This window comes from Eretmochelys imbricata, chromosome 8 (genome assembly GCF_965152235.1).
Source record: "Eretmochelys imbricata isolate rEreImb1 chromosome 8, rEreImb1.hap1, whole genome shotgun sequence".
In the NCBI taxonomy this organism is placed as follows: Eukaryota; Metazoa; Chordata; order Testudines; family Cheloniidae; genus Eretmochelys; species Eretmochelys imbricata.
The window spans coordinates 91,932,587-91,959,188 of NC_135579.1; the positions used below are offsets into that span (position 1 = coordinate 91,932,587).

General features: G+C 39.4%; 1 protein-coding gene across 6 annotated transcripts in view; it reads right to left on the reverse strand.

The window, feature by feature from the left end:
* Positions 1 to 328: 328 nt before the first annotated feature.
* The window catches only part of NFIA (nuclear factor I A), a 329,888-nt gene continuing 303,614 nt past the window's right edge, over positions 329 to 26,602 (reverse strand). For all 6 annotated transcript variants that reach the window (XM_077825158.1, XM_077825162.1, XM_077825161.1 and 3 more), the window contains one exon: positions 329 to 7,435. Coding sequence is in view for 1 of the 6 variants with exons in the window: in XM_077825159.1 (XP_077681285.1) it covers positions 7,418 to 7,435 (18 nt within the window). In the remaining 5 variants the exon portion in view is untranslated. The remainder of the gene's footprint in view (positions 7,436 to 26,602) is intronic.

Sequence of the window (26,602 nt, forward strand, 5' to 3'; positions counted from 1 at the left end):
ATTAATGCATGTTCTCTGTTCATTTCAGCAAGAAGTATCCCCTCTTTTTTAGACTGACTATATAGTTATTTTGAATCCATAATGTTTGTAAACAGGACACCCACAGAACTGAAAAGTATAGTTTGTTACATATTTATTTACGAGTCAATGCAACTGAAAGTCCACATGTCTGGGGACTAGCTAATGAAGTGGAACCAGATAAAAGGCATGAAGCTGGCCCGAAGAGCTCCGTTACATACCTCGATATTAAAGTCGTGTTTCAACAGGCAATAATTATGGTGGCCCCAGAAGCACACAAGGGCACAGCACAAAGTAAAGAACAACACCGTTTGTTAGCATTAGCAATTTTTTATTTTCCTTTTTTTGTTGCATAGGAAATGCAGTACTTGCTTCCAGTAATTGTATTGTAATGTGAGAAGGTGGTAGCACTAATGGTTGAATACAAGAGTTAAACTAATCCACACCAGCTCAAAAAACCTGCAGAGATTTAGTTGAATAAGAATGGATGCCCACAGTGATTCTCAACCAATTTCAATTCTTTTTCACAGAACACAGTAAAACTAAAATGGTAACTATGAGAGTCAATACAAGTATACGAGAGGTACAAGGGGCTCGACTCAAAACCATGAAGACAACATGGTATTAACACGGGTACTAAGTGATTTTCCAGCAGATCTTTCACACATCCATTAGAAGTGTTTTGTCCTGCAAACTGAAAATTAAAATGAGGAACTTGAGTGGACAAGGGTAAGAGGAGCTGGGCGAATGCTGAACTGTGGGAAGAAACCCAATACAGGTGCAGAATGGGGATTTCCCACTGATTGTATGTCCACGGCAAACAATTTTGTAAACCTCCATTGTATGGTATCGGTAACCATTATTTACCCTGCATTTCTACAGAAGTAACAAAACCAGTGGTAAAGGATGAGAGTTTACAGCTACCATACTCAACTCTAAAGCGAATCATTCACCTTATTTGCCTTTCTTCTTTCTAAAAAAATTACGAATTTGTAGAAAGGAGGAGGAGAGGGGAGATTTGGGTAAAGAATATTGTTTTATTCACTCATTGGCAAAGGTATAGACTAAGTGGAAAACAGTCTTCCTTAAAATCCACTGTAAAAAGTACCAAAGTTTACATTGTGAGTGTTTTCCTTTATGAATGGTCTCTGTAGAAATCAGAGGTAGCACACCTAGCATATTTTGCTATGGAACAGACTAATTCCTTTTGTAATCGAGGAACATCACACATAAATGCATAAAACCCATGTAATGGCCAGAGTGCAGTATAGGGCTGTCCTCTCCTCTACATTCCCCTTTCCTTTTAAAATTCTTGTGTATTTCAGGTATTGGACATGACATTCTGTCCCCTGCCATGGCCATCTTTTCTGATTGATTCTGCTCCTGTTATGGGGTGTGTAGCCCTCAGGGGACATAAAAGGCAGGCGGGTGCTTGTGCACAGGGAAGAGGGTCTTGCTGAAGCATATACTTAGAAAGAAAGTGTTCTCAGATTTGGATGAGAAAAGTACACCAAAATCCCGTGTTAATAGCAAATGGTCTTTTATGAATCAGGCCCAAAGTTTGTACAGAGTTTTGTTTGAAGGAAAAATATTGAAACTAAACAGCCACATGAGATTTTTCTTTTTTTTTCTTTTCTTTCTCTCTCTCTCTCTCTTTTTTTTAAGGATTTTTTCTTTTATATGAGGAGGTCTGATGTGAAAAAGGGTCAAGCATGGGTACCTGGTTAAACGCTGCTCATTAAGAAAGCGCTTTCGACATCAGCTAAGTCTCAGTAATGGGTTTGAGAACTATCCCTTAAATTTAAACTTTATACATATGTTCTCTTGGAATTCTTATGGTAGCTTTTGAGACAAAAATCTTACCAGGCACGGATTTCTGGTCTCAATACCCATGCCTGCCCTCTAGGAAAAAGAAAAAAAAAACCAACACAAGTAATACTGAATTTAAGTAAATGTATACCTCCAAAATACTGAAAACACCCCAAATCAAGAAAAGACAGAATTTGCGTTCTCAGTGAAATATTTTAAACCTATCTGACAAGAACCAAGTCAGAAAAAAAGACTAACATAACTTTGAGTAATATTCATACAGCTCACTAAGCATTATGGAATAGCATGCATTAATATTGTACGGTTATTTTACATCACCTATATCAGAAGGTTCTGACAGACAGCGAAGGCTACCGGTGTAGAAAAATCTTACTTCAGAAGAGCAATATAATACAGATTTCACAGGCACTACATTTTAATATATCAGGTATTATGCTGGTTTTCTTATAATTCTCTCTGTCCTAAAGCTGGCATTATAACAATGACCAAAAAGGCAAGGATTTAAGTAAACGGAAAGTAGATACCAAAGTTGATATATTCTTTTTTTTTCAGACAGATTAGTGCATAGTTCTCATGCAGATAAACACTGCTATGCATTTACATTGTTGGAAAGCAGAGTGAATTGAGCCCAAGTTGTCACATTTTTGTAAATCATTTTGCCAGCCTGTAATAGCACCATGTAATGGATTTGCATTAAACATTAAATTGATTTCAGAATTGGTGACACAGTATTCACTACAGTTAAGTGCTATGGAATAGCTTCAATGTTACCTGCTATATATCAAAGCAATTTTCATCCCACTGCTTTTTTATTGGAAAAAATAAAAGGAAAATGTCCTCGATACTAATTAGACTATTGCACAGCCTTGGACTTGATGATGGCATAGCCGGGTTTACTGTCAAACAGTAATACATGCATTGACTTCAAGACAAAATTGGCATTGCAAGACTGATTTGATGAAAATCCTGCCTAGCAGGCAGCGTTCACTTCATGAGACCTTCCTTCAACAGATCTCATGAGATTTGTTTGTTTAGTTTTTAGGTGCCATTGAAGCTCTCCTTACATTATCATGCCGGTTGTGTTTTTAATTTTGTTCGATGGAGGCCTTCTAAAAAAAAAGAAAAGAAGAAGAAGATATTTCCAGAGACAAATGCAAAGTACAATATTAACTGACATTCTTTAAAAAAAAAAAAATCACCACAAGGAAAAAAAAAACTGTTTTAGGCTATGTATCTGGGTTTTTTTGTATTTTTTTGTACAGTAAATATTTTATAACACTGTTACTACAAAGCTGCAAAATATATGGAACAAAAAGAAATAGTGAAAGAAAAACAAAGTTAGAGGGATTTTGCATATTCCTGTGGGCTGACTGAATACTGTGGAGTTGAGGAAAGTTTGTGTTTCCTTTACCCTTCAACCTCAAGAGAGGAGGGATGAGCGGGAATAAAGAGCGGAGACAAAGTATGCCATGGCTGCCTAACTTTAGCCCGTAAGTTTTATGATAAAGGACAAGGAATAAAGAACGGCATTGCCGGGGTGCGCAGCACAACAAAAGCAAGTGGCCTAGTTCAAAAAAAGGAAAAGCGAGGAATGAACTAGTGAAAGGAATTTGTGACAAGCAATTTTTAAATCTTTAAATTTGTGGGGTGGGGGGAGGAGGGAGTTGAGTATGAGTCAGTATTTATGTCTGACAAAATTTCCAGAGAGTGGGTGGAGAGGGAATAGAAGTTGTTTGCATTATTTTTTAGCAAACTAATAAAACAATTTAAAAGGGGAAGGAAATGTAATCGGATTCTGAATTAGGGACCAACACTGTCCGCCTGGCTCTTGCATGTTTTCTTTATTGTAGGCTGCACACCCCAAGCAGCTGACTTGCTCAGAACTCCAGTCTTTGCTTTACTTTGAGGAATAAAAAACTGTTTGTTCTCCATACCTGAACAGAACTGAACTGCTGTGTTTTCTGCATGGTAATAAGGCGAACAAAAATTTAATTTAGTGTGTTTAATACTTTACAACCACTGTTGATTAACACCCTTGACCGCCTACCTAATGTTTTAAAGCCTTTAAAACATTTTTTTCTGCAACTCTGATCAGAATTCCCTAACTTTAGCGTCATCAAACTTAATGCGACAAAATACCTTCAAAAATACAGCATACCTGTACTGTCCATTTACAATGGTTCTTCAGTAGCCTATACTTCTCAAGCATAGGAATATGCTATACCATTGAGAGAAGAAAAATAACTGTATTTAAATACATACAAAACGGAAACAGGAAAGTTTTTAACTTAAATCCAGTTCCCAAAGGGAAAAAAAAGCAATTCTATGAACGCTGCCTTTATAACGAACAATCAGAAATTCCACTAAGCTAATTTGACAGAAATTTGTCCTCATTTAAACAACATTACAAAAGTCCTGCATTATAAAATAGGGTAGAATAAATCAGTGTACTCAATAAAACTATACAACATACAAATTACATATCTTCTGAGTGGGCAGTTTAATTCTCTCTCTTTGCAGCCATGACTACAACATGCTCACTAAAAACAACTAACTGCCCAAACTATTGCTTAAGTTTGTTTTGTTTAAAAAAGGGTGCAATTTTATTGTATATACAACCAATTTACTGGTAATACCTTGGCTTATAGCAAGGTTCTGACAAAATGTTTGTCTAGGCTTTTTTCCCTTCACTGTGAAGCACTGAAAGCTGCTATTTTTTAATTTTATTATTATTTTTTTTAGTGCACATATGTCTTAATAAAGTAATGCCCAGCTAAGTGCTATAGGGAAGGCAAAGGATGCTGGCTAGAGGATGTGATACCATATACTAACAATCACACAATACAACAGAGCAAAATGACTACTCAACCACTTATCAGACACATATGAAAATCCAAAACATTTTATTTTTTTCCTTAAATAGAGAATAACCAGTAAACAATTTTCAGAACTTGGAAGTTTAAAAACGTGCATATAAAAATGGGCATTATATACTTTTGTTGAATGTGGCTTGATTGCAGTCTGCTAATAAAAATGGGTGTGGGATCTGAAGAAAAAGGAAGTTTTTTTTTGTTTTTTTTTTAAGGCTTGCTTGTGAAAGGAACAATTGTAAAACAAAAATTGCTTGAAGCAGGGTTCAGCTTAGTGCTTCACAGTTTGACTGCTTCTCTAAGAAGAGCCCTTCCTGCATGTGCATTCAAAATCACATAAGTACAAAGACAAACACCTAAAACACACTGCGTCAAGTGCAGCACCAACTTTGGTCAAATAAAAAAAAATAAAAGAAAAATTAATAATTGCTAAGCTTTTCTACATGATATAAGCAGGTATTGCATATTTTCATATATCTGGGAAAAACAAAACAAAAGGAAGACTCCAAATAAATTGTAAAATGCAGCAACATCCAAAAATACTGATAATCTAGCATCTACAGATCTCAGAATAGCACTGCCACTGACCATACAGGACAATAAACACTACTCCTATCTGCGGAACAACTAACATTCTATTTAATTCTAGATGTTGAAACTGACAATGGCTGACATAAAAGTCACATTTACAAAAAGTGTCTCCAAATGCTTGACTAGGGAAAAACCCCTTTCAATATAGGAACATGTGCAACAATTCCACAAATAATCGCTATCCAGGGCAAGGCACATTGATATGGAATTTTTTGTTTTTGTTTTTTTTTTTGTTTCGTGCAAATTAAGAAAAAAAAAAAACATTGTTTCAGGGAAAAGATGAGGAGCAAAGTGTCTTCCCAAGAATTTCAGTTACTTGATTGTATAGGACAGTAGTAGAAACCCTTCTGAAGGGCCATACAAACATAGTTTAAAGGCAAGTGCCTGGAATAGGGATTACAATATTGTGTCTTAATGCACTCTACTTTACCCTACATTAACTATATAAAAATTAGTTACTAACACTAGAACATGCAGAGACTTTCTCTGATTAGCTGGACTTGCCAACCAGAACGTATATATATGTATAGTATAGGAAACCTTCTTAAAGTCACATGTGAAGCAAAGGGATGCTCCGCTGTCTGATAGGAAAAATCACTTGCACTCTTTTTTTTTTTATTTCTTCCTTTTTTTCCTTTTTTTTCTTTTTTTTTTTGTACATAAGATACAGGACGTTTGGGGTCCAAACTTTTTTTCTTTTTCAGCAAGTGCCCTTGCTTTGAACTGGCGTTAAGTTGTCACATCAGCATTCGTTTCTGTATTGTTTTCTTTGTAGTCCAGAAAAAGTACCAGTTCAGGGACACAAAGGTGTTTTAATTTCTGGACAGTTCTATGTGATTCCCAAGGTGTTTGAGAACTGATAAACCCTATATTGCCGGAAAGACGTAAAATTTGTCAGAATTGGCATAATCCATTATAGTGACTTTTAGCTTATAAAATTAACAGATATTATGATTTCATTTTAGTTATGTGCTTTGATAACAGAAAATGATTAATTAGCATTTAATGTAGTTAACATATTGTGGTAAAAGCACCATTAGTTTTTTTTTTTTAATTTTCCTTCAGTTTTAAAGGGATACAAGTTTAACAATAAAAAACATAAAAAGCAAAAATAGCTCCCCTTTTTCTTGCAAGGCTGTTTTTTACCCCAATACTTTAGAGTCCTGGGGTGGAAGGACTTGGAAAACAAAAATAGAATTTTCAACAATCTCTATCTTACAAAGATATTTAGCTATCCAATGAAATTGCACTTTACTCAATTCAAAATTCGATTGTTTTGATTCCTGTCAGTTTCTGTCAAAACAGACCAACTTCCCCATTTCTGCATGAATTTTTGTGTAATTGTTGAAAATTGTTGAAAAAATGTTATGTAAGTGCAGCATTTCAAACTTTTTTCTTTTTTTTCCTTTTTTTCTTTTTTTAGTGAATAGTAGTAGTTTGATGTTTTAAATCACTCTGCAACTTGAGTGGAAAAAAACCTGTTGACAATGCTCATATTGTTCATGTTATGTATCTAACTGTAAAAAAAAAAAAAAAAAGACCAACAACAAAACAAAAAAACTGCATTTCCCCCCCGATCTGTTACAGAAAAACATGCCCCATGTCTGTCCTGTACGTTTATATATTGCAGAATTCACCTACTACAAAAGTTACAGTTTAAGTGTGTTTCATGATTTCTCAAGAAGTCTCACACCTGCATGGGAAAAAAAAAATCAATGAAAATGCTGTAAAACAGTTAGGCTCCATATGGAAAGTGTGTTACAACAGCGAGTCAGTAAGCAGCAGCAGAGGCTAGTTCTACCCAGTGTCACCTAATACTTACACTACCAATGAAACACTTCAAAAATTACAAAGCCCAACCATTTCCAGCACCATATGAGAAATCACAACAGTCCCGAAGGCGTCTAAAAAAATCTCAGAGAAGTTATGGCCTTTGCCATTGACCATAACATTTGCCATTTCCATGTACTACTTGTTTGCTGTCGGTAGCTGTTCATCTCTCCTTCCACTGACGTGAAGTAACTGCACGGTGTTGCTGCTGCTTCCATGTTACGGAGTTGGGAAGGAGTCAGGTGGTCTGTCCGGTGGGTGATGGGAAGCTGTGACTTTTATCCCAGGTACCAGGACTGCAAAACAGAGAGAAAACCTTTCAGTGGATTGCAATTCCAGATGTTTTGGAAGGAGCTGCAAATAGCAATGCGATCCTCATATTCGAAAGAGGGGGACAGAGTTTGAGGACTTGACAAACTGAGCTAATTGCACAGATTTGTTACCACTCACCCTTTCCTATGAACTTCAGTGTGGCTGATTTTAGCACTCCGAAGATGATATGGTCCTGACCCCAGGAAAACCGAAGTGCCCCAGGCAGAGAAAGCAACTTTTTCCACAGGATCAGAATAAGCCCATTAGGGCCTGCATGGGCATCTCATTTACACTAGTGTAAGTCAAGAGTAGCTATACTAAAATCAATTTAGCTTTATTTTCACTGGGGTAAAATGGGTATAAGTGAGATCAGAACAGGCCTGGTGGATTCACACCAGTGTAAAACAGATATGAGGAAGATCAGTATCAGATCCTGGGATTGTAAACTGAATGTGGATTTGCATGTGTACTGCTCTCTTGGGTATTAAAATAACAAGCAGTAACTATAGTTTAAGGTAAAAGAGCATAATGAGAAAGGCTCAGGTATGAGAGACTTGTTGCTGATAATCTACATTTTATATAAGCTCCTGTCATATCATATGAGATGCATAGTTGAACACATTCATACTGATGACAAATTTTACCACCTTCTTCCTCCAGCATTTCATGTGATTTATAGTACATCAGCCACAATATTATGTATTAATATTTATAGAGGCCCCTAAGGCAAGGACCAGGCTGGACTTCAAGATTATATGTTCTTGCCATGGTGGTAGGCTCTATAGAAACTGATAAACTAAATAATATGGTATGAGAAATGTTGTCAGTAATCACTTCATTAGCTAGCTCTTCCTTCATTCCCCTTTCTGAGCACAGACATACCATCCCCATATCTGTTTCAACTATTGCATACGAATTTTGTATTCGTACTCAGACAGGCTGGGTAATTAAATGAAACAGTTTTCATACACACAGTTTATAAACAGAAAAAAAGTCTTCCAGGGTTCATGTAGCCACTGCTTATTATTTTATTTTAACAGCAGTGCCGAATCCTGCTCTCCTTATTGATTAAACAGTCCCATTGATTTTGATAGGGTTACGCGCACAGATAAGGCAAGCAGGAATTGGCCCCCAGATGGTATCATAACGATCACAATTTTCAAGTTGTTCTGAACTTTACGTGTCTGTTTTACAATCATAATACAAATGTTATAGCTTTCAGAATGGTTTGAATGGACAAGGATGAGCTTTGTGAAAGTGCATAGCAGGGAGCAAAAGGGTTAAAATTCAGACTTGATCATTCAAATAGATAAAAATCCTTTTATTGCAGAGGTCCAGTTGGCTACCATCAAGATTTGCCTGATTACACGGATAAACAGCAAAATGATAGTTATATACATTGGGGTAAGATTTACTGGCCTCGCAAGTAGACTTTTATTTCAAAAGCAGATTTTTAAAAAATACATGGCCTGTGTTTTCAGACGTGCGTTATTGTTAACCACTTGCTTTAAAGAACTCAGGAAGGCAAACTGCTCTGGCAAATACACATCAACACCTTCCACTCATTCAAAAAAGCAGTAATTGTGCAATATGTCCAGACCGCTGCTAAACTGGCATCATGATTAGGCCTCTCTCGTCTTTGGACATCTCATTTTTAATAGATCGGATTTTGATTATTGGGGTGCTAAAGTGGTCTGGAGTTTTAATTACTGAAGTGTAAGGAAACCAGTTTGAAACTCCTAATCTTCCTTCAGTGCAGTTAAATGCAGTATTTCTTATAATGGTTCTTAGTGCACATTTTGGACAGCAGGGGGTGCACTTTTCTATACCACATTTCTCCCTGCTACTCACTGCATTACTAAAATATTCTGCAATGCTTCTGCACTCCTCTTAAAAAGCAGAAAGTTTCTTCACACATCTTACTATTCAGTGTGTGCCTTGCAGACAAGGTTACCCCAGAGCAGCTCTGTAATCCTTCACTGAAATAGGCTTTATTGATTGCTCTGGTCTATTGTTCCCTTTTCAAGTCCCCCAAGTTCAAGTTCATCCTGGTGTTACATCATGTCTGGTTGCTCCTAGCAACCAGACAGACCCAGACGTGACTATCATTAGCAAGAAACACTCTGCTCTCCTCCCACCAACCTACCAGTGGCTCTGACGTAGCAGGCCCACTGCAAACACATTGAAGTATTTATTCTGCCTAATTTATGACCTACACAGCAAGAGAGACCCCCACTCCAAAAACTAACACTGTTGTATATTTAATTAATCTGTCTTTCTCTGGCACTTGGGAAAGTTAGACAAAGGTCTAATTATTGTGTTTCACTCCCCACACTTTTCTTTTGGGGCTGAATATTTGCATGGGAAAAGGAACTACAAGACTCAGTTCTGCTTCCCCCCCGCTCCCCCCCAAACCCCCTTTTTTTCCCTCCGCTGCCCTATTGACATTTCATGAAATACTTTAGCTGCTTAAGGGAATTAGAAAAAAAAATCTGATGTGAATGTAACTCCTTCTGAGTTGGTATTCTGTAACACAAATCAACTCATGACATGTTTAAATTTAAATGCTAACCACACACTCTGAGAGTTACTTTAAAGGTTAGTTTTTAATCAATAGAAGTTGCTGACTCTGAAGTTTTTAGCTGCGCAGTGCAGCTCTTGTGCCTTTGTCTGGCGTTAGGCTTTCAAACTTTTTTTTTCTTGAGATGATTTTACCAATGATTTGCAGACACAGAGTGCTATTGTGCTCTTGACTAGCAACATGTCAATAAAGGAGTAGAGTTACCATGCACTGGGGTGTCAATATGACTCCTGCAGACACAGTTCAATCTTAATACCAAGGAAAAACTTAATTAACTCTTTCAGTATTGAACTGAAACATATTTTTGTAAACTTGTGTCCAGTGACGTTGTAATCCAAATTACCTTCACATAAAAGCTCATTTTAAGAATAAGAAATTCAAATGACAAACACATCCACATGGCACTGGCTATTTTTGCAACTATTCTTTGATGAAATATTTTATATGCTGAGACAGCAGAATAGCAAGATTGAAACAATGCATTTTGTCATCAGATCCTGCACTGCTCTCAAGATACCATTTTAATTTATATTTTACAGCAGAAATACACATGTGTAATTATCCTGTTTTTCCTAGACAATTTTTTAATATTAAGACTCCACGTCCCCCAAACCTTACATATGAGCTTAAATCTTCTTGGATTATGTTTGAAGAGTTCAGTTATCCTTTTGACTCACCTAGGAAACTTCCACTGCAAAGGAGGAGCAGACCTCAACATATAAAATGAAAAATGCGTATGAAGCACATAACAGAATATGCAGCTCTGAGATCTGTGATTTGCAGAGTTCTCTGTATGATTAAAAGGCGCAGTGAAACAAGCAAACCCAAATCTATACGTATGGAATTTTTTGCTATTGCTCCCCAACATAATTTAAGCTTGACTATGCTTTCTGGCTACCGCCTACATTTCATCCTTCTTTCATGTCCTGCAAGCTAACCTACTGCATCCAGCTGGGAACAAAAGTATTTCTTTTCTTAATTTTACATCTCCATTTAAATTGCATGCAATATCACAACCAGGATGAAGTTATCTTTGTGCATTTTACCAGAAAAGCATTTAGCTTTGACCCATATTTATCTTTTTTAAAAAAACATACTGCAGTGGGGAGTTTAGAGTTAAATAAATCCACTGGCCCAAAAGGTCCTAGCTTAGTAAAATTACTGCTCTATAGTCAACAGTATTACTACAGTTCTGTATTGACCTACAGAGTATCCCACTGTCCTATTCTAGTGTTCAAGGTGAAACATCAAAAAGAATTCTGCAGTCCAGTACAAGATCTTAGCTTTCCTTTCTCCAGTCAAATGAAGAAGTAATCTCATCAGGTTGAAAAGTGCTGACTAAGGATTTAATAAAGTGCCTGCAGATGTGTGTCATCTCTAAGGTATTCAACTCATGTAATGCAAAACAGTTCCACACCGAATGTGCTTATAAAATTCCATTTAACCATTGCGGAGCTCTATTTTACTGTTCTCGGAGGAGTATTATCACACTTTTTTTTTTCTAATTTACAGCACCATGAAAGTTGAAGCTTTACACTGCCAGTATCTTAGAATCCTCACACTAGTAAGGGGTTTTATGAACCATAAACAATATCTACTTGACTGAATCCTAAACAGGAAGACTGAAATGGCAATTACGTTTCTTTGATAGTGCCAGTCTATTTGTTTTTTATGCTATTCTGAGGATAGCACAGCCACAGACACAAAACCTTAAGCAACTTTTGGCACTTGTGTCCTTTGTACTGGAAAGAACAGCTAGGAAACGCACTGGAAACTGCCATATTTACAAGAGAAAAGCAGACAGCACTTCACAGATTTCACTAACAGTTTTGCCTGGGTCAGAAATATAGAATCAGGCCCAAAGTTTATTAAAATCTTCTCAGTACAGCCTTCCTATGTGATTTATTGAAATGTAACCATAAGCGTTTTCTGTGTGCTTTAAAACAAAACAAAACAAACAAAAACTTGTTAGGATTACTTCTACCTGAACATTTCCTGAAATAACAATGAGACCTTTCACTTAAAGCAAAAAGTGGAGGTTGTAAAGCAGCAGTATCTGGTTTTCAAATTAAAAAGTTAAACAAAAGTCCTTGAGGGCAAAGTTTAACACTGCGGAAGGAGGTGGTTAATGTGGAATCCAGAACTGGGTGTGACAGTTGGCTTACTTCTCTAGGCTATGTAGGTTATTTGAGGACATTCACACATTTAAATCTCTGACTAACTCCACACACAGGAGATTTTTCTCCGCATAATCCATTTATGTCTAAGGCCTTGTCCACACTAGACCCATTTTTAAAAATTCCCACTGGTGCTGCTCCACTGGTGGTAGGGACAGTTGAGTGTTGGTGTAAGCGAGCATCAATATTTTAACCAACGTGATGTCATTCCTCCTGTTGCTACCACTGGAAGAGCTGTGCTGGTGGGAATGTGTGAGGGAAAAAATGTCTAGCATCGATATAGCTTAAATGAAAATTATAGCCATATAAACTTGTCCCCCAAATGGGGAAGCTGTTTGGGTAGCAGTACTGAATCTTAGCTGCAAATGTCAAACAGTTGTGAAAATTCATCACAGTGCACTAGTTCTAGTGATTTTCTGGCACTGATTTAGAGCTCCCAGTAACACCCTCATTTACAGTAGGGCATTTCAAACGAACAGGGCCAAAATCAGATGTTCTATGTGTAAGCAGTGTCAGGGTGAACTCCACCCTGACATCTGGTGGTGAGGTGTGGCAAGTTGTGGAAAAGAACTTCAGGGGCCAATCTCATTTGCATAGGCACACCCACCCCGCCTAGAATGAGGCCATAGCTGCCCAAATGGTCACTTTGGCTGCTGTGGGATCCCCAGTGTCTCTGTTATTGGGGCAGGAAGAATAAATTGTTATTACCCTGATTATGGGAACTGTGCTTGGAACTGTACTTGGCCTTTTGTTATGATGGAGGGACTCACCATCAACTAAGTAGCACTCGCTAGGCAAGGGTCATGGGTTCCAAAACTCTGTGAATTGAGAGAGGTTGGGGACAAGTATTAATACTTGGTAGCATGGACCCCTTGGTGAGGGCCTTACATGCTAATTGTACTTCCTGCTCTCTCCTATCTCACTGTGGGATATCAGAGCTAATTTTGATTTCATTAGGAGTCTAGTTACAGGCTGCTGAGCTCACATTGGGCTAATAGTGCACCAGCACTGAGGCTCCTCTACTACAAGCTGAATTCACCAAAGAGCTGAACTGGCTAAGAGCTGAAATCACTGAGCGTTCTGTTAAGTAGTGGGGGAGTGTGAAGATATATTGTGGAGAAGTTTGCGGGACGGCTGGAGTGCCTTGTGGACAGGCTGGTAGAGCAGTTCATGGGACGGTGGGAGCTGCTTGTGGGCTGCGGAGCTGAGTGAAGCAGTTCATGGGGCGGCTGGTGGAGCGGAGCGAAGGCCTATGGAGCTGTGGGGCAGTCAGCTTCAGATCATGTAAGGTGCCTTTTACCCCCACCCAGTTTGGGAGGTAAAGCTCTGCAGATAAACTTTTGAAATCTGGGGCTGCCCTGACCAGGGACAGAGACTTTTGGGTCATTGGACTTTTGGGACTTTGGGTGATTTGGGGTTGCTGGACTCAAGAACCAAAGGGAAAGGGCATGCCCCAATTTGCTTGGGGTGGGTTTTTTGCTCATGGGTTGTGTTATGAATCCTGTTGGTGGTGTTTCCCCAACATAATGCCACATTGTTTCTCTCTGTTATTAAAAGGCTTTTTGCTACACTCAGACTAGGTGCTTGCGAGAGGGGAAGTATTGCCTCTGGGAGGCGCCCAGCCGGGGTGGTATATATTTGTCCCAGGTCACTGGGTGGGGGCTCGAGCCGGTTTGCATTATGTTATTGGAATGGATCCCCTAGATATTGAACCCGGCCCTTGTTGCTGCCAACTCTGACGGGCAGAAGGGTTACATATGAAACTTCAAAGGTGAACAACGTTCCTCGTAAGCAGCTGAAGCTCTACTGAAGTTAATGTGGATGCACCCGCTTTTTACCAGGCCTGGATTTGGCCCACTGGTTTCAACAGGGTTTCACCAGGCATGCAGAGACCCACTGTGTCTAAACTGACAGGTGAATAGTAAAGACATTCTGAGGTCATTTTTGTGCCCATGGCAGTTATTTTTCTTAGTGCTGGGATTAATTATTCAGTGATTAAATGTTCCAAAAGTAAATACCAAAAGGGACAGAAACAGCATGTTGGTCATCCCCAAAGGGAAGTAAACAGAGTGAATCTTCTGGTTGTCCAGAGTCTAAGTACAGTATAGGCCGCCCACCAGCACAATCGTGTTTGCACAGACTCAAAAAGATAAAAATCCTCCCTGGAGGGGCATAACTCTCTAGGCGAGGTGTACGGTAGCTCTGTATCCAAAAACTTTTGTGAGAATGCCAACTGTGGCAAACTGTATTGAATTATGTGCAATAATTTTGTAATATGGACTTCTGGCGGCTGACTACTAAAAATGCATAGGAGTCCAAACCACTACTATCTTGGGACTAACAAACTTACTTCAGTTAAGAGTTCTGCTTGGTTCAAACCTCAGGTTGGGAATAACTAGTGCTTTTACCCCCTAAAGTCACCCTAGCCCCTCCAAAATCTTTTACAAACATACTAATGCAGTAACTGTTGCTGTTGTGCCAGACATCTGAACATTTCAGCTAGTGTCCCAGCTGGCCCCAGATGTTTCTTAAGCATAAAGCAATGTTCTGAGCTGTAGACCCCCTGCCTTCAGAACCTGAAGAACAGAGGATTAAAGGTTGACTGAACTGTGACATTCACATTTAGTCTGAATATAATACAGTAAAGACTTATCAATGGAAAACGTTTGAAATATAATCCAGCCAGCAGACCAGGCACTCTGAATATGATGTATAAATTATGTATGGTAACTTAAGATCTAAATTAGATCTATGAGAAGAAAAGGTTCCCCATTCCTTGACTCTAACTAAAAGAAAGTGATCGCACAATAAATCCATTTGTATTTTATTTTAGTTTTATTTTTGCTTTTCAAGGCAAGGGTTCTGTTTTATTTTATTTTGGTAACATTTTGTGAAACAGAGAGGTTTAACTTTTTTACCTCGTTTCTAAAAAGTTAAGAGAATGAGCCCTTTTATTTATTACTAAGTTGACTTTGAAATAGGCAAAGTAGGTCTTCTAAACTTCATGGCAAACAGTGAAAGTTGACCACGGCAATGCTAAACCGCAAACCAGTTTATAGGGGGGGATGTGGGGGAAAGGAAGAAGAAGAAGGAGAAGAAGAAAAAAGTAGTCAAGCAAATGAGAGAGAAAGAGAGAGAGAAAGAAACAATCCCATTTTGGTTTTTGTTAGCGGGCGGCTAACTACATAGATCAGAGGCTTTTCAAAAAATAAAAACCCCCACTGTACACAAAGCACAGGAAAATGTAAGGAAAAAAGGAAAAAACTAAAAGCAGCTTAGAATGTGTTAACTCTGCCATTCTGTCAGCTTAAAGAGTATTTTATGCTTGATCAACAGCTCTCTTTTATTATGCTTTTCTTTCATTCATTCAAGACATCAAAGAATTGAACCACCAGTGTACCTGATCTACTAGAAGAACTTGTAAGGGTGTTCTAAAGAAATGGGGGTAGTGGGAGCCAGACACCCCTGCGGACAAGGCAGTTCAAAGAGAATATTTCAACAATGATTACATTTTGTAAATCTTTTTACGAAAGACAGTTTACTTCCTGCTTTTTCATGAAAAATAGATTCTATCCATTAAAGTGAGCCCACAGTATGAAAGTTACTTGAGATCTGAGGTACAGCAAGGGGATTAAGGCGAGCTGAGATCTTTCAGAGACTTCCAATGGGTTCTCTAATATTTGTTGCTACCATAAAGTTTTCTGATTGGAATACAAACAGACTTGCTGGTGGCGGCAGTGCAGCTAAGACATTTGAACAAACTTTAAACACGTTTTAAAAAATGATTTTGTAGTATTCCAAACAGTCCAGGCTAAAGTCATCTCAAATCTGCCAGACATCCCTAATCTAAAATACAGCACACAAAGCCAAGCCAGCTGTTTACTTTTCAAAGCCCATGGTGGTTTCTGCATTGGTAAACTTCAGACGCATAGAAGGGGATTCGAGCCATGCCACACCGCAGTGCCCTGTCATCTTTACATACAGTCATAGAACAAAAAAGGATGTTAAAGCAAACACTGAAGTATCTTGCACCAAAAGACCCTCTATGTGGATATTTCCTGCATTATTGCCAAAAGAAGCATTTTTTTCATCCATCCAGTTCAAACTTTAATTAAAAACACTGATTTAATGACTAAAAATGGTTTGGTTGTACTCAGAGATTACCAAAGCATGACCTACCAGACAAATATAGCCTGCAAGGTTCTACAACGTGGCCTGCAGCTGCCCTCATCTTTAATATAATTTGGCCCATTAATAATAGTTCAAGTAAGCAACACTCCACTTGAATTGAACAGAAACACTGCATGCTGGGTCCTGCAGATGGTGTCAACTGCACCGTTGTGTTAAAGATGCCAGCAACCCTGGAGTCTATGAGTTACACTTCTATTTTACATATATCAATTGTTGCAAGGAAAACCAAGAATCCAAAACACTAATTTTAGCAAAGAAGTGAATACATAATTAAAAAAAAACATTTTGGATTAAAATGTAAATGTTTTTTAAATGCTATCAGCTTTACCAGTCACCTATAAATTTCCACAAGGCTTATTCTACCATAGATACAGTTAAAATTTACCAAAGAAGAATAGTAGTTTAACATTTATTTAGTTAAATCCTACCTATTTCCTTCCCCTTTTGTTATAAAACATATCTAGATTTACATCTACCCATATTGATATAGAACAAACTCACAAAGGAGCACTATATATATTGTGATCACAAAACACAATATGATGTGATTTTATAACATTTCAATAGGAACAATTCCTGGTTCTAAGACCATTATGAGCTTATTGGCTTTTTAATCAAAATATCTTTGATTTTGCCCCTTAAAATTACTAAACACCCTCTTACATATTATATGAGGGATGTTCTGTAATCTTCTTCCAATTTGATGCAGCAGGAATATATTTCCCAGTCACTTTGCACTCTACCCAAAATTAAATATGCAGGGAAGTGTGGGATAGAAATCTATTTCTCACTGGCCCCTCTCTCCTCCTTCCCCCTGACCCCTTAGTGCTGGTACTGTACTAACAGCAACACGGTTTCCTGTTATACAGAGCAATGCTTTCTGTCCACTTCTACGGGAACACATTTGCAAGTTCAAGTTCAGGTTTAAACTAAATAAAATGCTTCTCAGGCGTCTATAGCCAGCCCTCATTTACATGTGATCTCTCTGAACCTCTCCTGCGTTAGCTCGCTCTGTTTCCAGGGCCCACCGAAGGAATGTTTTACAGTTAGAGCCTGCAGTGCTTTCTCAGGCATTTTAGACTCAGAGGCCCAAGTTTCAAGCTGCAGTATTAAAAGTTTCCACAGAACTGCTGCAGAGAGAGGGAAGGAGGGAGGGAAAGAAGGGGAACAATATCTTCTTAATTATCTCTATATAGATCTACAGTTAAAGTATTACTTTTTAAAGGGACATAATTTACCGTGCTATAACAGCCAACATGTACTTTCACCACACTGTAACCCTCTCTGTTCTTCATTGTACTCCCTGCTCTTGTTATTTTTTGCAAAATTCTTTGTTACCAGGCCCCCTATACTGTATGCACAGTTTTATTCAATTTAAGCCAGCCCCTGCAGTCCTGAGAGATGCAAAGCTCCCATTGAAGTCTGGGGAGCTTTGCCTATATCAGGACTACAGGAACAAAGTCCTTAAAATCCATGATTTATCTAAACTTCTTTACTTTTATTGCTTTAGACAATTAGAGGAAAACACACACACACACACACAAACCAAGTCAGGGCCTCCCAAGTTATATTTGTGGCTTGGCAGCCTAGAAACACACACACATACTACAGATTTGCCTCTGGGACTCACTCCTCTGCTCAGTGCCAACTGGGAGCAATGATGGAGAATGAGATTATATTACTGAGCCAAGGAGAACGTGCAGAGTCCAGAGGTGGGGTGTGGAGGGAGAGACAGAAGTGTTTGAGGGGGCTGGCTACCCTCTGTCTGCCTGCACGTTGCTACAAAGACTCCGGGCTAGTCTACACTGGCAACGCTGAAGTGCTTATGTGGTTGCGGCGCACTAGAAAACCCGCCTCAACGAGGAGCGTAGCTCCCAGCGCTGGGGCACTGTTTACACTGGTGCTTTACAGCACTGAAACTTGCTGCACTCAGGGGAGTGTTTTTTCACACCCCTGAGAGAGAAAGTTGCAGCGCTTTTAATTGCCAGTGCAGGCAAGCCCTCAGCCTTTTGGCTTTGACAGTACTTAGGAGAAAGGCTAGTTATTGCCAATCTTCTGGAGAAAAGGGAGAGTGTCATGTGAGAGACAACCCAAGAGCTGTATCTGGGGGGAAAAAAACTTGTAGTGTAAACTGGAAGGGAGGGTAAACCCCCTGCATCCCTATTAAAACCAGCACACAACGCAAATCCCTCTGAAAACCCTATAGTGTCTCCTCTCTGGGACTGAATGTTCCAGTGGTGTGTGTGTGGAGGACAGGACGGGGGTGTTTATGTCTGATGACTGGACTCCATAATCTTAGAATATTTTTATATTGCAGTAGCATCCCAAGGCGCTGATCAGGATCAGGGCCTCGTTGTGCGAGGTGCTGTACAAACACATAGAAAGACATGGTATGTCTTAAAATCTCATGGTTATATCACCTAGCTGTGTGCACAACCAGAGCGTTAAAGAAGTATTGGGGTATTTTTTGCCCTGGATCTAGGCATTACTGATTTCTTGCAGGCATCACAGCAGATGTGGGTCATGAAGAGGGATTTGAATGAGCAGAGGGCTTGCAGACTACTTTAAAGAAGGAGTTCTGTGTGTAAGAGTAACATGGATGAGAGCACAAAGATGGTTGGAGGAAAAGCGAACAAATGAGCAGTCATAGTTGGCATCGCTGAGAGCTAAGGAGGCATGATCGTCGCAATAAGAGACAAAGCAGATAATCAGGGAAGAAGAGAGTTGTGAAGGATTTTGAAAATAAGGATACGAAGTTTGAACTTGATGCAGTAGGAAAAGGGAAAGCAGTGGATGGACTCAGGCAGGTCAGACAATCTTAGCCGTTTCGTTTTATAAGGACTGGCAGAAGGACAATATGGGTGTCGGGGCATCCAGGGGAAGGAGGCTAAGTAATCAAGACATGAGATAACCTTGTACAAGTGTGGACAGAAAGAAAGGTTGGGTGTTAGAAATGTTAACGAGAGAAAAGCACAAGGATTTTGACATGATGTGGGTGCACTGGGCAAGGGAGAGGGAGGAGACAAAGATGACCATAAAGCCATAGGCCTGAGCAACAGAGAGGATGGTGACATTGTCAATAGTGATAAAGAATGTTTAGTCTTCTCCAGACTAAACAAACCCAATTTTTTCAGTCTTTTCTCATAGGTCATGTTTTCTAGATCATTAATCATGTTTGTTGGTTTACTCTGGACTCTCTCCAATTTGTCCACATCTGTCCGAAATATGGTGCCCAGAACTGGACACAATACTTCAGCTGAAGCCTTATTCCACTAAGTAGAGCGGAAGAGTATCAGAGGGGTAGCCGTGTTAGTCTGGATCTGTAAATGCGGCAAGGAGTCCTGTGGCACCTTATAGACTAACAAACATATCGGAGCATAAGCTTTCGTGGGTGAATACCCACTTCGTCAGATGCATGAGCGGAAGAATTACTTCTTGTGTCCTGAGGTCCCTTCCAACCCTAATATTCTATGATTACGATTCTATGAACACTCCTGCTAATATATACAGCCCAGAATGATGTTCGCTTTTTTTGTAACAGCGTTACACTGTTCACTCATATTTAGCTTGTTAGTCACTATAACCCCCAGGTCTCTTTCCACAGCACTCCTTCCTAGGCAGTCATTTCCCATTTTGTACGTGTGCAACTGATTGTTCCTTCCTAAATGGAGTACTTTACATTTGTTCTTATTGAATTTCATCCTATTTACTTCAGAGCATTTCTCCAGTTTGTCCGGATCATTTTGAATTTTAACCCTAACCTCCAAAGCACTTGCAACCCCTCCCAGATTGGAATTGTCCGCAAACTTCGTAACTGTACTCTCTATGCCATTATCTAAATCATTGATGAAGATATTGAACAGAACCAGACCCAAGACCAATTCCTGCAGGACCCCACTTGATATGCTCTTCCAGATTGACTGTGAACCACTGGTAACTATTCTCAGGGAACAGTTTTCTAACTATTTATGCACCCACCTTACAGTAGCTCCATCAGAGCTATATTTACCTAGTTTTTTTAAGAGGTTATGCAAAATAGTATCAAAAGCTGTACTAAAGTCAAGATATACCACATCTACTGCTTCCCCTCGTCCACAAGGCTTGTTACCCTGTCAAAGAAAATTATTAGGCTGTTTTGACATGTTTTGTTCTTGACAAATCCATGTTGGCTATTATTTATCACCTTATCTTTTAGTTCAGGGGTGGGCAAACTAGCGGGATTGCCACCCCTATTGTGCCACGGGCCCCGCACCACTCCAGGAAACGGCCGGCACCACGTCCCTCTGGCCCCGGTGCTGCCCTTGCCTGCAAGTACCTCCCCCCCACCTCTCCCATTGGCGAGGGAATTGGGAACAGCGGCCAATGGGAGCTTCAGGGGAGGTACTCGCAGGGGAGGGTAGCGCACAGAGCCCTCTGCCCCAGGGGCCGCAGGGACATGGTGCTGGCTGCTTCTGGGAGCAGCGCGGGGCCAGGGCGGGCAGGCAGGGAGCCTGCCCTGGCTCCGGTGTGCGCCGCTGCCACTCCAGAGGCGCTCCAGGTAAGTGGCACCGGGCCGGAGCCCGCACCCCTTACCGCTCCTGCACCTCAACCCCCTGTCCTGAGCCCCATGCCACACCCCAAACCCTGCCCTGAGCCCCCCCACACCCCACATCCTCCTGCACCCCAACCCCTTGCTCTGAGCCCCTTCCTGCACACTGCATCCCCTCCCACACCGTGCACTCCCTCCCGCACCCCAAACCCCTGCCCCAGCCCTACATTCATGGCCTTGCATGAAATTTTCCCACCCAGATGTGGCCCTCGGGCCAAAAAGTTTGCCTGTCCCTGTTCTAGTTGTCTGCACATTACTTGATTATTTGCTCCATTATCTTTCCAGGTATAGAAGTTAAGCTGAATGGTCTGTAATTCCTCAAGTTGTCCTTATTTCCCTTTTTATAGATTGGCACTATATTTGCCATCTTTCAGTCCTCTGGAATCTCTCCTGCCTTCCATGAGTTTTCGAAGATAATCGCTAAAGGCTCAAATATCTCCTCAGGAAGCTCCTTGAGTATTCTAGTATGCATTTCATCAGGCCCTCCCAACTTAAAGACATCTAACTTGTCTAAGTAATTTTTAACTGGTTCTTTCCCTATTTTAGCCTCAGATCCTACCTCATTTTCACTGGTGTTCACTATGTTAGATTCTGATCGCTACTAACCTTTTGGTGAAAATTGTAACAAAAAAGTCATTTAACACTTCTGACATGCTGTTACTGTCTTTCCCGCCTCATGGAGCAGTGAGCCTACCGTGTCCTTGGTCTTCCTTTTGCTTCTAATGTATTTGTAGAATGTTTTCTTGTTACCCTTTATGTCTCAAGTTAGTTTAATCTCATTTTGTGCCTTGGCCTTTCTAATGTTGTCCCTACATGCTTGTGGTATTTGTTTATATTCATCCTTCATAATTTGACCTAGTTTCCACTTTTTGTAGGACTGTTTTTTGAGTTTCAAATTTATAATGTTACTGTATTATAAAAGTGTATCAAATGAGGTTTTATGAAAGCCTAGGATACACCGGTGATTAATATCATTGTGAAAATATATGTATTGACACTATATAAGGAATTATGAATACTCATGGATACTGTGTTTTACAAACTGTGACCGAACAAAGGGAGAATTAGATTTTACGCATGCAGGAGGGAAGACAGTTTTCCACCTGTCGCCAATGAAATTACATAAGGTATGACCCAAAACAATAGAAGCCCCATTTACATGGAAATCAGGATGGGACTGGAAGAACAGCGTAAAGTCATCCTGCCTTTTGAAGCAAGGCCATTCTTTGGTGTTCATCACTAAACAGATGCAAGGCAACAGAGCTCTTGCAAGCTGAGAAAGATGGGTCCTTCAACTAAGGGAGGGACTGAAGTCTCTGGGGATTGAATATAAGTGAGAAATCTGCTTAGGCAAAGATCTTTCCCCTTAGGAAGACAAGGGAACCCAGCACCTTGTACTTCTGTGGAAGGTCCTGACTGAGGGAAGGTCAGCCATGGCAGTAAGAAGGAAGACTGGCAAAAGAAACCATTTTGAACAAAGCCTGTTATCTTGCTAGATTAAGTTTCAGACCTTTAAGTGCATATTTTTACTTTTATTTGCTTGTAACCATCATGATTTTTATTTCTTTTACTTGGCATTACTTAGCGTATTTCTTACTGTTAATAAATCTGTTTTATTTTTACTATAAACCAACTCAGTGCTGTGCTTGAAGGGAAGGGTATACCTATCACAAGTAAGTTAATAAGATGTAATGTGTGTGGGTCTCTTTAATGGCTCCAACAAAGTTTATTATTTCTCTGCGTGGTCCAGGAGAGGCCTGGACACTTCAGGACTGACTTTTGGGGGAATTTCAGGACAGGGGTGTCTTGGAGTCACCCTGCAAGTAGTAACCAAGGATGAAGGAAACCAGAGGGCTGCCATTGTGCTTACAGGAAGGTTGCTGGAGTCAAAGCTGCTGATCCAGGAATGAAGGGCTCCCAGGCACTCAGGATGTGACATTCATGCTTATCTGCAGGCAGTCGGTGTCCAGGCTGTGAGCCACAGCAGCAGAGTATTTAAGGCACCCAGGGTTTCAGGGCAGACAGTGATATAACCACTCACTGATCTGGATTCCATCCCGGAACTCGACAACTGTATCCTGCTAAACTGAACAAACTACTCTGAGAAAAGTTCAAGGTCATGCACAATACCTAGGTTTAATTCCTGGGATCAGTGTTTTGCTCCCTGGGTCTGCTGAAACAGCAGTGGCAACATGCTCAGCCTTCAGAGATGGATGAGGGAACATCTCCTATTACACTGCAGAGACCATCTGGCCCAGCTAGACATGGTCAAATAAAGTCCAATGCAGCTCTCGTTGGCCAACAAAGGTCACAGTGATACAGAATCTTGGTGACTGAGATGAGGAAAAAAACTATATTGAGGACTAAGGAGTAGGGAGTCTTCTCTTAAAGAATATGAAAGATGTTCAGTACATCCCCAGTCTTTGAATGAAGAAATACTGTATTAGATATGGCTGACTAACTGGGTTGGAATTTTGGCCCATGATAAGTGATTTTCAAACATATTATGATGTGCCAGTAAAACTAGTGGTAGATTTCAAGTCATTAAAAGTCAAAATATGACAGTTTCCTGATTCATTATCATAGTTTCATAATATTTGCGTATACAGCAGGGGAAATGGATTAATACTAATTATCAAGTTCAGTAATAACTAACTAAGCTATTTCAATTTACTTAATACTGTCAGAGAAAATAGACAAAATTCCCACGGTAAATGCTGAACTTTAAAGCAAAGGTTCCGCTTTGCTGGTTTTTGAATCACTGTATGTGCAGCTCCACAATGAAAAGACACTTTTTAACAGTAGCACCCTTGTACTCAATAAGCAGGCTCCTCACTTGTATTTGGAATCATAGCTCCTTATTTTAAATATTTCCTGCATTTATTCCTTACAGTAAAGAGCAACCAGTGCTGTGGGAGAATGAATTGGATCCTAATTTGGCTCATGCAATATCAACACAATCGTTAATATAGTTCCAACTGGAGACAATGGCATTACACAGGGGGCACAAAGTGCAGAACTTTAAGATAGTGGAGCTGCAGAGGTATAAGTGAGGAAAGAATTTAGCCTGCAGAATCTTTGTTTTTTTGGAGGAACCAGAAAGAACATAGCTTGATTTACAGACCCCAGGTTGAGCTTTCAAGTCTGGTAAGTTAGAATAAAACATCTCTGTACTTATAAATGGAATACATTTTCTCTGGGATCTCTCAGAGATAATAAATATGGAGCCACATGATGCAATTTTTACAGAGACACTTTTCACAGTAGAGCTGCACTCTCAGTCTTTTCCTGCAAAGAAAATGGGAATTTTAACCTTTGTCTTAACTTCACTGTGAAAGACGGAAGTTAATCCAGTCTGTGTCACACAATTATTCATAAGCAGAATATAATCATAGATGTTTTTTTAAAAAAATCAAGAAATATTGTATAGCAGTTACCTAAACTAACTCCTACAGATGCACCTATTCCAGCTCCCACTACCATTGACTTCAATGAAGGAAAGACGGACTGATATCTTAGATTTATATAGCAACCTTTAACCCAAAAGACCACAAAGTGCTTTATATAAATTTTAAAAAACCATAGGCCAAATTAGCATGCAGATAAAGACAGAAAAAATATTGTGTGTGCAAACTGGATATGTAAGCACCTAACTCTATGCACTGCCTCTTATGTATGACATTCCTCTCTTCTGTCTTATGCACAATGTTGTAGCTAAATCAAAGTAGAGAATAATATAAGTAAATTTGTATACAGGGGCTGCATTTCACTGACGGATGAAGTGATTTCCATTTATCATATGTAATGAACAAAAAAAAACATTCTATGGGCTTCTGAACATGTGCTTTTAAAACATTCGGTCACATCTATTAGCATGTGCAAACAGTGGTATTTGTACACAGTGTCCGAGCTTGTTCATGAAAATGAATATACCTGAAGATTTTGCATGTATAGTTTTACATGGATCTTGGAAGTTTGGATATTAATAATATTCATATTACATATTATAAAGTTAAGGTTACAAAATGTTTTCAGCTATAGCCCCTTTATTTCTTATGATCAGAATTTTCTCCCAAATTCACCTTTTTGGGGTAAATTTTTAAACTGTCCAAGAGTTGTCTCTGTACAATAGGGGAATTTTTTGGGAAAGTTTGAGGAAAATCCCTTCAGCTGATTCTGAGTTAGGTGAGAGTGAAATAATGGCATTTTTGCTATTTCAAAAACAAATTAAGCCAGCTAGAAACACTTTTTTTTCAACTGACCACTTCAAAAACAGCTGAAGTTTGAAAGCTGAAACTTAGCAAGGTTTGAGCAGTCCACCCCAAGCATCACCTACTTATGACTTAACTAGTTGATTCAACCTAGTTATGACTAGTTGAAAAATGCATGCTGAATATGTGCACTACAAAATGTCTTTAAGTTTGCAGGCATCACTTTCAGACACGAACACGGAACATGCATAAAACATGTTTAGTAGACCCAGATACTGCCCCCTCCTCCTGCACCCTCTTTACATTAACTTGGAATAATCTGGCTCTCTTGTCAGTGAAGTGCAGGGGTTTGGGAGTTGAGAAATTTACTGCCTTACCAAGGTGCCTCTTATCTGGCTTATGTTTATAAAATATATATTAAAGTATTGTTTTAGTCCATTCCTGTAGAATGCTATCCTGGTTGTTAAGGGCAGAGAATCTACCTGTAGAGGTGTCTCCCTCACTTCTTGGCCTCTCTGTTGAGACCACTAACAAAAGATGTCAGTTGAAGTAGTGATGGTTTTTGTGACGTTAACGTGTCCATTGAGAACTAGGCAGAGACCATGACCTTTAAATTTTGAACTTTACTGTATAGTATAGTGTGGTCCTAATCCTTGACTGTAGAATATTTAGTGAGGAGTCGCTAAAATATTTATGCAGCAGATGGCAAAAATGTTAATGCTCCAGTAAAAGGAAAAGCCATGTAAGTGTTGACCTTTTCCATCCAGGTCATAAGTGACACCTATTTGGTTTTGTCGGACCGTGTGGAATTTATAGAGCACATATAGGTATCAAATGTGAAAGCTGAACTACCATAAAATGTCCTTCAAAGGCAGTCATTTCCAAAACCCCTTGTAAAAAACCAGTAGGTGTCTTTTTAATGACATTATATGCACACATTCTGTATATAGATTTTAAAGGCCTCCATTAGCCCTCTTTGTAAATCCCAATCACTTATTAAACAGCAGATCTTAAACAACTACTCCTAGCAAAATATATTTTACAGAAATCAGGCTAGGCATATAATTGTTACCATTACAGAGTTACAGTGACTTCTTGCCAGGGCTTTAGAATATTCTGAAGAGCTCCTCACTTCTTTTTTCTCGTGTGCTCCTCTCTGCTTGACTCCCAAATCAACAGTATTGACAGCATATTGTCAATCAGGGGAATGTGATTTAGTAGTACCCTAAAGCAGTCATGAAATAAGAGAAGGAATAGAAAACTTGCTCAAGTCCACACCACTGGAGTGAGATCAGTGTTTTCCATAATACTCTTGCTGTCACGTAGCACCCTAACTGTCACAATTAATAATGTAGAAGGAGCTGATTAACTTTAGTAAAGTGCTCTCTGCTAGGTAAACACAT